General features: G+C 39.9%; 1 protein-coding gene across 4 annotated transcripts in view; it reads left to right on the top strand.

Moving 5' to 3' along the window:
- Positions 1–12,500, top strand: part of TNS2 (tensin 2) — a 1,145,004-nt gene that overhangs the window by 674,541 nt on the left and 457,963 nt on the right. For all 4 annotated transcript variants that reach the window (XM_044083852.1, XM_044083850.1, XM_044083851.1 and 1 more), the window contains one exon: positions 3,108–3,146. In XM_044083852.1, coding sequence (XP_043939787.1) covers positions 3,108–3,146 — 39 coding nt within the window. The remainder of the gene's footprint in view (positions 1–3,107; positions 3,147–12,500) is intronic.

Raw genomic sequence — 12,500 nt, forward strand, 5'->3', positions numbered from 1 at the left:
TGCTACTGGTTGGAGAGAGATTAGTGGTGTGATGTTTGTTGTGGGGGCTGGGGATGTGTTTGTTGAAGGAGTTTGAGTTTTGGATAGTTCTAGTATGGTTTCTGTAAAATACTTGTTAAATTGAGTTGCAATATTGTCTATGTTGTTGGTAGTGGTGGGAGGGGGTGTTCCTATTTTCCCAGGTAATAGGATATTGTTTATAGTGGACCAGAACTTTTGTGGATTTTTTTATGGTGCCTGGTTTGAATTTCGGTGTAGTAGTTTACTTTATCTATTTTAATTTGTTTTTTGGCTTTGTTTCTAAGTTCTTGATAAGCTTGTCATGAGGGTTGGTCTGATCTCCAGGTAGACCAAGCCTTATCTGTAAGTCTTAGAAGGTTCAGTGTTTCTCTTTTTAGCCAAGGGGCGTAGTTAGACTTAACACGTACATATCTAATGGGTGCTTAAGAGTTTAGGATGAAGTGTAAGGTAGTGTTAAAGTAATTAATGGCTTCAGGTAGTGGAAGATGTTTTAATGGTGTCCAATTGCAGCTTTTAAGTATTTCTACAAGTTTGTTGGGGTTGAGTTACTTTTTATTTCGTATTTGTAAGTAGTATAGCTTGTTTAATTGGGTTTGTTCTTTTCCTGATTGAATAAGTGGGATGGTGGCCACTGAGGCTGTCTGGCAGACAACCTGAGTGGGGATAAAGGGTTGGTCTGTTTGTTAGTATCCAGTCTAATGTGGAGTTCTCGTTGGTGGATTTATTAATTCAGGTGGGTGATTGAATTAGTTGTGTGAAGCCATATAGGTTGATACAGTTTTTGGGGTTTACAGAATTGCAGTCTGTCCAATCTATATGGAGATCACCCATTATGAGTCTCTCTTGGGGTAAGTTATTACTACAACAAAGTGGAATGTTTTCTAGCTTTGGGATATTATCACCTGGAGGCAAGTAGAGACCAGTTATATAGATGTGTTTATCGCACATGATGTTGAATTTGGCAAATATTTCTGTATTTTTAATTTCTAAGGTTGTGACATCTAGTGTTTCTATGGAGAGGTGGTGTTTAAAGAGTAAGGCAACACCACCACCCCTTTTGTTTTTTCTGTCATTGCGTATAATGTTGTAGCCTGGTGAAAGTATTTCATTACTGTTGGTTTTGGAATTTAGCCATGTAGTGTGATATCTGCTGAGTATAGAGAGATGCTGGCACGGTGTTCGTGGATTTTGTTGTTTATGCTTCTTATATTTATATTAAGTATTAATATATCCGCTATATCACTATTAGGAATGATTGATGCTTGGTTGGTGTTGCATCCATATGAATCCTAATGAGGGCTAATGTTACTACTTTGTTAGTACGAAGCTCAAGTCACCTGGGCTTCCCCTTTTCACTGGCTGGTCCACCTGCTGGTGGTGGAGCAGCAGACTGGGATCTCCATGGTTTCCTTTGGATGAGTGAGCTATCACCGACCTCTTACCTTAGTTCATGTTTGGCAGATTGATTGGGTTTTATGTCTGCCTTTCAGTCAGCACAGCTGTCTCAAGTAACACAGACTGGGTAACTGGACACTGACCCGTCAGTAGCTTATTGCCCCAGGGCTACTGGGCTTTATAGTGGGCGCGCACTAGTCAGAGGCATATAGATTCTTCCAACCAATAGCATGGACCTCTGGCATAGACCAGAGAAGGTCAGATTCGTAACCCACTTATCACTGGCATGTACACAAGCCTATTTTTACTGGCATTAGTGAATACGACAAAATCACCTAGACCAAATTTTTTTTTTTTTTTGGCAATGTTGAGCAGCAGCTAACACTGACACAGTGCATAGTCTGTGATCTGTGTTCAAACACTGAATGGAATAGCTGATGCCAGAAGCATAAGTAGGGCACAGTGTGTTGGGACAATGGGATTGGCACAAAACAAAAAAAAAACTTCCCATTGTAAGGACCCAATCTTTACATTGTAGTAGGTTATTACAGTGTTACAGTGAAAGTTTTTTTCCACTTCAGTGGAAAAATTAGCTGGGGTGAGCGTGGATGTACATGTAGTGATCTGATCCGGTATTGCAGTGACTTTTTTTTTTTTCCAATGAAAGAGCTAGCTGGGGGGGGTGAATTCAACTGTAATAATCCAATGGCTACATTGCAACCATTGGGTTATTACAGTGACTTTTTTGTGCTGTTCAGTTGAACAGCTATCTGGGATGAGGTACAAGCTTGCGTTTTCGGCATAATATACTGATTGAGTCAGCTGTGTCTCTTGCTGGCTCCAAAAGCAGTTGGTCTACATGACTGCCCCCTCCCCCAATTGGTACCACATAGAATCTGTACTGCTGCCCATGAATACATTCAGCTTTGGGTGAGTTTGAGCAGGAAAAGTACAGTTTTGGAGAAGTGGAAGAAGCCCCACAGAGACATGAAAATAACATGCAAACTCCCCACAGGCATTGACCAGAGGTCAAATCAGATCTTGTACTTTATGCTTGTGCAGTAAAGATCTTAATCGTTGTGACATCTGTGTCTTCCAAAGTTAATATTACTTAATATTTCATACAGTAGTTGGTAGCAGTATTAAAATAAAGGTGAATGTGTCAGATAGTTGGTAAGAGGTGTGGTGTATAAAATTTGCAGGGCGGCCACGGTGGTTAGCATTGCTGCCTCACAGCAAGAGGTTCTCCGGTTCGATCCTCAGCTGGGGTGCCTTCTGTGTGGAGTTTGCATGTCCTCCCTGTGGTCGCGTGGGTTTCCTCCGGGTGCTCCGGTTTCCTCCCACATCCCAAAGACATGCTGTAGGTGGATTGGATACTCTAAATTGGCCCTAGGTGTGAGTTTGTGTGTGTGTGCCTTCTGTGGAAGGTTGGGCGCCGGGCTGGCAACTCGACACCGTAAAAACTCTACTGCCAATCATGAGCGGACAGGTAATCCGCTGTGGCGACCCCTAACCGGGAAAAGCCGAAAGAAGAAGAAGAAGAGTTTGTAAACAACTTTACAGAACTTGAGTGTGAAATGCCCACTAATGTAGTTGTCATTTGTTGTAACGGTGTTAATCTGTTTGCTCTATGTGCCAGAATTTTTTTTTTTTAAATGTTTATAAACACCGGATGCTTTTGTTCATTTCAGGTGCCCTCTTCCTGCCAGCCTCCACCCCCTCCTGACTTGGTAAGTGCAGCTTTTTGCTAACACTTTATGAAATGCATTTTCTATTGCTGCATTAGTATTTATATCAGAGTTTTAGTTGTACATGTGAATATGTGAAACATCTACTTTGTAGTTTAAAAAGCTAAACAATGTAATTATATGCAACTTTTTTTCCACTAGCAAAACTTGCATGCTGCTTTAAGAGATCTTACAAGTCATGCATCAGCTAGATGCTGACAGCTTAAAGTATGGTCAACACAGAAAGCTTCTTTGGTGTTCTTCAGTGGTAAAAAAAAAAAGAAATAAAATGGGGCTGGGCTTACCTGGACTGGAAGGTGTAACCTGGGGACATGTTAGATAAGATCTCCTTTTGTCTTTGATCTGGGTTAATAAGACAAACTTTCCTGGGTGGGATATGGTCTAGCAACATGTTAGTATGGGTCATTTCCAGGTAGTACTGTTAATCTAGGCTGGGACAGCAGCACTTGTCCTCAGCAGAGTGTAATACTGAGGAAGTGGCCAGAGGCACAAGGTACTCTCAGGGCTAGCTGATCGATGATCTTCGCCCAGACAACTCTCTTCTTGCCACTAGGTGAAATCTGCAGTGGAGAGTTATCAATCAGCTGTATCCAATTGGGATTGGCTTGATGGTTGCCAGGTATGGTGGCAAAAAGCTTATAACAATAACTAAAGGACGATGTTAATGTACTAATTAACTCTTGTTAAGTGTAATTCCAGTGTACTTAAATAGCTGCTGACAGGTTACTGAAACCATTCTGTACTTTACTCATTCAGGTCCTTAGAAATGTATAAATGTGTGTATTGGCACATCAGGTTTTTCTTTGCTGTGCTTTTGACTACATGTGCACCTGTATTGTACTGCTAACTTGTAATGGAACTATACCATTGTGACCAAACCTTCTTAGGCACAAGTAAATTCCACTATACTGGGGGTGGATTGTTGCTATATTGTTATAAGAATTGTCAGAATGACTCCAAGTCTACAAATCTAAAAAATATAAAGTGTAAGTTGTTTACAAATGAGAGTGCTATAAAAGACAGTGAGAAGTACGAAGGATTTCAGGACAGAGAAGACGGAATGAAGTCTATCCCTTGTCTAAAGGTTCTGCACAGGAATAAAAGCCTAAAGGCTCAAAATAAAGTCACAGTTTAAAATGGACTGTTGAAACAACATGAAGTACGAGGAAGGTTAAGACGTCAGTGTTAAAAACTTGTAACCAGTTACATAAAAGAATCATATGCTACCCTTTCTTCACTACATAAGTATGCTATTTCCAAAGAGAGGCTCAGTAATACACATTATGTTTGAGTTGCTCATGATATTTTATTTGATTTGAAGGTAAAGTCAGGAAAGTAATGATGCTGAGACAGTAGGAAACCAAACTCCAACATAAATTGCCTTGTTTTCAGTGGGTTTGCTTGTCATTTTTCTGGATGATATGGTAAGAGCTTTGGTTTTCAAATGTCTTCCTGTCAACAATATCTGAACATCCCCAGTGCTATCATTAGGTGCCCAGTCTTGTTTTTTTGTTGAACTTGTTTGTTATGAATACACAAATATTGCTCATCTGATTTACAGTCAGACCAGGATTTGGATTCCTTACCTGCAAGAGAGCTTTGGGTATAATCTTCGGATAACGCTTGTTAGATAGTACACCATTCTTGATTTGTCGTTCTTCATTTTAATTTCTGTTATGGTTGTGTCTTGTGCATTTCTGACAGTAGGAGAATCATGAATTTTGGAAGTCCACTGCAATGGATTTTGTCCTGCGTCCATAACTGATCCAGACTTAATATAATGTATATGAAGTATAGAAATGCAGGCAGAGATGTGATCAACTTAGGACAAGATAAACATTTAAGTAAGTGAATTAATCTGATGATAAAATTATTGCCACTGTTGATTTGTCCTGCGTTGCTTTACTCCAGTAAATGCGCTTCATACTGTACCAGTGTTTGTTAGGACCAGATGTGGAGATGGACTGCTGCACTGGATGCTCTTGTTCTGTATTGCCAGTGGCTGTGTTTAACTTACCAGATGTGGTAATGAGCTCTTGCACTGGATGCTAATGTTCTGTATTGCCAGTGGCTCTGTTTAACTTACCAGATGTGGTAATGAGCTCTTGCACTGGATGTTAATGTTCTGTATTGCCAGTGGCTCTGTTTAGTTTGTTGAGCATTATAGTGGCTGAGGATCAGGAGCACTTATATATATCCTTGGACATCCCAAAGATACATGCTGTACATGAATTGGTAACCCTCTGAGTTACCAGTAGGTTTGTGCGTGTCCTGCTATAGATGCATCCTACCTAGGATTGGTTTTGTCTTGTGACTAGTAAGTTCAAGGAAAGGCTCCAGCATGACTCTAACAACGAGCACACACAAGTTGTATATTAACCTATAAAGAGGTAGAATTCGGGCATAAATACTCTTTCCCCAAGTCCACTGTCCTCAAAGTTGTATTTTCTTTGTACCCCTCCCACTTCTCAAACTATTTTGCACTTGTTTCTCTGTCCCATCATGCTGATTAATCATATACTGCCCCATAAGTCAGAATTCCCTGGCTTTAGATGCTAATTAAAACAAGATTAGCAGACATGGGAGTGAGTATTATGTTATTGTAACAGAATAGGAGTGTAGTGCTGTGTGTGCATGCTTGTGTATGCTTGTGTGCACTGAGCATATGTTGAGGATTGGGGTGTATAATGTATAGACAGTGTGGTTATTTTAATTAGTGTCAAAGGGAAGGGGTGTTGTTCCTAATATCTCATCTCTCATTCTCGTTCTGAAGAAGTTTAAAAAGAACTAACCTCCAAAAAATTTCTCATGCCTATAACAATATCGCCAGGTTTGCTACCAGCAACCCATACAAAACACACCATTGTCTTAATCTTAAGCAACTCAACTGGCTTGAATTACCTAACTTACTAACATTTTCTCAACTCATCATTGCTCATAAAATCTTTTATCAACCTAAAAATACTCCGATTCTCACTAACCTTATCACCCCATACACAAATCTAACTTCACTTCGTTCCTCTGCTAGATTACTTGTCTGTACTATGAAGTCTAATAACTTGTCAGGTGATAGCATTTTCTCAAATACTGTTGGTAAACAATGGAACCTCCTACCAATAGACCTAACTCAAATACCATCCCTTTCTCTCTTTAAACTAAGACTCAAACTTCACCTAAAATCTCACTGGATATGCCCCTGCACAAACCCTGACTAACTGCCTCCTCCTTCACTTCTATCTTCCTACTCCCTAGGGTCCACTTTGACCCTTTACCCCACTAATGTAGATTACTGATCTCATTTCCTTGCTCTAGGACTTCTCCTCTCTTCTACCTACTTCCTCTTCAACATTCCTATTTCTCTCCTGTTTACAAAGGTTTGCATAGAATTTTAATATTTTTTTTCCCTCCATACTCTGTTTTTCAATGTTTAAAATTGCTAATGTAATTTCCAATATTAATCTTTATTTTGTATAAATGTTTTTCTGGAGCTTTTCTCCTCGGGCCTCTACTGAAAATGGACATGTATCCAGTTAGACTAGCCCGGTCAACAAATGTAAAATAAATAAATAAATAAATAAATAAATAAGTCCTGAAGTTACAGGACGAAAGCACTTGACCGTTGTGTTTTGTTGTATTGATAAAAGGTACATTTTACGTGGTTGCCTCCAGGATTGTTTTGCACAGCTTACTGTACTATGAGGACGTTTTGTTGTTTGTATTTATTTATTTGGACAAGTGGGTAGATCTGAGAATCTTTTTCAGCCGTGACCTGGGCAAAAAATATTTCAAGTTACAGTCCACAGTATAACATTATTCTAAAATGTAAAATGCCATAAGGTTAACAAAAAAATAAATAAACTTCATAAGAGACAAGAACTGCTGATATCCAGCAGTGGTCCAGTAATGATGTAGGACAATTTTTAATGCAGATGCAGTGCTGACTTGGTGTGTCTGGAATATCTTTTTTTTTCTTATAATAAAGGGGATTTGAGCATATTTACAGTAGTTTTGTACAGATACAGAATTGGAGTAATGTACAGCTTCTGACACACACACACACACACACACACACACACACACACACACACACACACACACACACATTGACTCACCTATTGTGAGAAGCCTAAACAGGAACCATCTATATTATGACAATCAGGTGAGGTGTTTGATGTGTTGCACTGTGAATATGAATGCTATAGGACATGTTAATTGAAAGGTGAATTGTTGCTATAAAGTAGCATTTTCAAACCATCCCTGCCACAGACAGGACTAAAGGAGTACATCAGCAAAAGAAGCACTGTTGTAACACAGCTAAATCAGCTTCTAATTTTACTGGCATGAGGTTTTCCTAGGAGACATACTTGTTATTACAGTTCCCCTCCCCCACCTTAAGAACGGAGAGCATGTTGTCATCTGCTTCATACGTTCCCTGTGCCAGCCATACTAGTAACCAGTCTTGTTTCAAACCCAGATCATTCCCTGTGTAATCTGTTACCCCTCATCCTGCCATTTCAGCTTGCTGAAAAGCAGAGATGGACACCTCTTCACCTGTAGTGATATTTTGTGGGAGGCATAAAAGCTAGTATATTGCACTTTACATATAGAGTAATATCTTGGTATACAGCGTGCCTCTGTTGATATAGATAAGTTTAGGCTTTTCCCCATTAATGATATTCTGGAAGTCTACAAACCTGAACTCCACTGGTGAAAATGGTAGCGGTGTGATGTTTTCAAAGTCATCATACATTGATATAACTTCAGCCATCTGTCCTCTGAAATTTTCAGGTGTTTTTGTGAGGTCCTGGATGATATCGGTGCCTCTGTTAATTGTGTTTTTTTTTTAGGGATTATGCGGTTGTACAGATGCCGAGTCCTTGAACCATACTGTCTGTCATTAAGCATACCATGAACTTTTTGTAGCTTTTGACCTGCATCCCTATGCTTTTTTCAGAAGTTTGGATAATAAAGAGGTGACTATGGTTTGTGGAACTCAGCCTTATCCTTGGGGCTGAGTTTATGAAGTGGTAGAATGTTTACTGATGTTCTTCATTCCACATTGCTGCAGTCCTAACTATTGGGTGATCCGTCCTGTCCAGTCGGCCCGAATACCCAAGTATATGGCTGGCGCCGGTCCGCGGCATAGACTACTGGCGTCAGGGCGTCAGATTGCTAATGCGCATGACCCGACGTTTTTGCCTCAGTCTTTTTTTGCGAAGATTTTGCATTTGCAGGTTTGCGTTTGCGCAGTTTCGTTTCTGAAGAAGTCAGTGCTGAGGACTGGTTTTGCCATTGCTATTTTGCAAGGCATTGTTATCGCTCCCTGCTTCTTGATTGCCATGTACTCCCTCCTCTGTGCTTGCTCTACAATTCATTAGGACTGCACTGCAGCATGCAGAAAGAATGAAAGTGTAGGTGAGATTATATTCTGGTACCTTTGTATATATTGGGTAGGTACAAAACTGTACTTTTTCCATAGTTATGGATAAAACACCTGACTTCAGTCACAAGTTTGTAATTAAGATGCACTGATTCTGTAATAAATAAGTCCCAGGCTCCAGGCTCTGAGCACTACCTCTGTGATAAATAAGTCCCAGGCTCTGAGCACTGACTCCATAATAAATAAGTCCCAGGCTCTGAGCACTGACTCCATAATAAATAAGTCCCAGGCTCTGAGCACTGACTCTGACTCTGTAATAAATAAGTCCCGGGCTCTGAGCACTGACTCTGTAATAAATAAGTCCTAGGCTCTGAGTACTGTGCCTGTAATAAATAAGTCCCAGGCTCTGAGTACTGTGTCTGTAATAAATAAGTCCCAGGCTCTGAGCACTGACTCTGTAATAAATATGTGCCAGGCTCTGAGCACTGACTCTGTGATAAATGCATCCCAGGCTCTGAGCACTGACTCTGTAATAAATAAGTCCCAGGATCTGAGCACTGACTCTGTAATAAAAAAAGTCCCCGGCTCAGGATTTGAGTGTATAAATCATTGGTTCCTGATGCTTATATTGCAGAGATCATTTTTACTGAAAGCTTACTACTGAAAAGGGTTTCCTTTTTTCTCTGGTCTGTAAATTGTATTTTACTGTTGTATACAGTTTTATTGTCTTTTATCATTTCATGCTTTGCTCAAATCTGAGGGTTTGGATGGATACACCTAATCGCTCCAGTAAGCAGGGAATATGTGCCACCTTTCAGGGTGGTCTAGTTGTAAACAGCAAGTGGAGGCGATGATGTGCTGGCATGCACTTGTTGTTGCAAGAGTGGAGTGAGACTAGTACAATCCTCTGGCAGCAATTTGTAAGATGGGTACCAAATGTTTAAATAAGAAATGTGCCAGCTTAAGACTGTCAATTGACAATCATGTAAAATCTGTAACAAACTGTCATCTTTTAAACACTTTGTAATTGATAGCAATCTGTCAGGCTGCTCTTAAAAAAGTTTGACAGTTTATAGGCTACATTTAGCCATTGTCTGCTTATTGATAGCAAGGAAGGTGCCAAATGGGTGTGCTTGCCATGGTGCTAAATCACTTGCTTAACTGAAGGTCTAGGAGTTGGAATTTTCCTAAAACACCTGATTTCTGAAGTAGGTTCTGGCATCCCAGCATGTTGAGTATCTTTTTCGAGTAACCAGTATTGAATTAGAAAAGTACCTCGCAGGCCGTCTGCACAGCAGTGGGCTTAGCTTCAGTGACTGACAGGTGAAACGGGCATGTCGTATATGGAAAAGTATGATTGACAACCATGCAGATTACAGTGTGCAAGTATTTTTTTCCCTTCATTTTTGCAGGGCTGCACACCCCCGCAAATTAAATATACCTACTCCGAAAAAACTGCAGTGGTACAGCGGTACCGTTGTTGCCTCACAGCAAGAGGTTCTCCTGTTCGATTCTTGGCTGGAGTGCCTTGTGTGTGGAGTCTGCATTTTCTCCACTGTGGTCGAGTGGCCTCCGAAAGACATGCGTGAATGGGCGTGCCTTCGCTGAAGGTTGGGTGTCGGGCTGGCAACTCGGCACCATAAAAAAATCTACTGCCAATCATTAGTGGACCGGAGTTCCGCTGTGGCGACCCCTAACCGGGAAAAGCCGAAAAGACAGAGAGACTCCAAGATCACAGTACCTTGAGGAAAAGGGCAAAGTCCGACTAGATAATGAATATTCATGCCATCATCAGTATGAATATTACTTTACTTTCGATTGTTAGATGGTGGGTGGGACTTGCTAGTGCACATCCTGCAGGGTACATTTCTAATACAAAGCCGAGAAAGCAAGTGGTATCCTGCTCCCACCTAGATAAGGGCTGGTATACTGGTTCAGGTGAAGATACATTTATGGTGTGCTTTGTTGCCCTCATGTATTTATTTTTATAGCCTGTGTTCATCAAAAAATCAGAAGAACTGGGTTGTTTTTAAGATGATAGTTTTGTATCACTTACATGGTGTAAATTAGGACATTACATTTTAAAGTTATCTCCTTTTATGCTTTCTTTCCAGAAGTTGTAGCTAGATCATCAAGTGCCCTTAAGCAAATCCATGAACTGACACCCCCTGAACTCCAAGTTGAGAAAGTGAATGAATGAGTAAATAAATAAAATAAATAAATAAGAAAAAAATAAATAAATAAAATAAGTGTGTGTCTTCCCAAGTTGAAGACCCCTCCCAAAAAAGGAATGTCTGCTGTGAAACTGTAGCAAGCTGCATCCTAATTATGTAAAAAGCAGTTTGCTGGATGTAATTCACACACACACACACACATGCACACACACTCTCACAGCTTCAACTGTAATCATAAATACAGTACTGTCAGTCATGAATAGCTGTACTGCACTCTCATACCCACCAATCATGCCGTCTGACATTTTACTCCTTTTGCCCAGCCCTAGTTTACACCCTTATTTCATTTATTCATATAGTCATTTTCCAGTGCTACATTTATCCTGTTCAGGGTGGCAGAGGAGCCAGGACCTGTACCAGCGAGCAGCTGGTGTAAAATAGAGAACACATTTTCTGTATGGGACATTAAACACAGACACATAAATACACACACACACACACACACACATACACACACACACACACACACACAAAGTTTAAAAAGCCACTAACTGACCTTCCTATGTGCCCTTGGTATGCAGAAGGAAAGTGGAATAACCTCCCAAAATGCACGTGGTCTTAAGGAGGGCACAAACACTGTACACGGAAGGCAAACCAGTCTGATGCCTAATACCAAACCAGAGAGCAAGTGCTATGAGGCAGCTTTTATTCAGAATAATTCAGTAAAACATTTACTGGGCCTTATTTAATATTATTGAGAATAATTTTACAAAACATTTAACAGGATATATTTCTGAGCACACCTCCATTTACAGGAGAATTAGTAAATGGCAGTCGTGACATACCAGATGCATTATCATGAACACTGCATAACTGTATGGTGATTCATTCTCGCAAAGACTTTTGATTCACTCCTTGTAGGGTTATTCATAGTTTGCCAGTGTTTGCTTTGTTGAACTGCCTGAGTTCGGTCTGGTGAATCATAAGTAAGTACCACAGAGGGATACGCTCAGGAAAAACTGTAAATTATTGATCTGTTCACTTCTTCCCATTAAATAATGCTTTCTAAACTCATACACTTCACTTCAGATTGTACAGATAAAATATGACTCACTCTCTCAAAAAAAGATCACTTCATATACTTGGTGGCTTCAGTTAACTGGTTGTCATATATTTTGTTTTTTAGTTTACTGTACTGCAGTAATAACACACTACTACTTAATGTAATTTGTGGACAATGCTAAATGCATAACTGAAAGAAGTATTTAAGTTAGAAAATTTACATTATTCAAATTGATGCATTTTTGAATTATTTCTAATTGAGGTGGACAACTGCATTTGAAACATAATGAACATCACTGGCAGGAATATACTTTATAGCCAGTGGTAGGTTCCATGGACCGTAGTAAAACTGTAGTAAAAGACTCAGGAGCCTAACTAAAGAAGTAATCAGAGGTGAATCAAATGGCAAAAAAATGTACTGCAAGAAACGTTCATGAAAGTTGTAGCGGGTGTGCAGCACTTGCACTTAAAATAATGATGAAAATAAGTTATTGCTTTTTGTTGCATGCTGGCCATTTGCTGTATGATTAAAATTATTCAAAACATTAAAGTGGAGTTCTGCAGAAAGTTGGACAGTAGGGTTAGTTGAAACAGAGCCCCAAATTAATGAAGTTAGGGACCCATAGCAGAAGAAAGAAATTGGAAAGGACCTACCTGCATTTAGTTAGCATGTTATAAAGCTATTCTGTACTGGTTCTGCCAGTCAGGTCTAACGTGTGT

The sequence above is a fragment of the Protopterus annectens genome, chromosome 9.part0, assembly GCF_019279795.1.
Source record: "Protopterus annectens isolate FY-2018-M chromosome 9.part0, PAN1.0, whole genome shotgun sequence".
NCBI classification, from domain to species: domain Eukaryota; kingdom Metazoa; phylum Chordata; order Ceratodontiformes; family Protopteridae; genus Protopterus; species Protopterus annectens.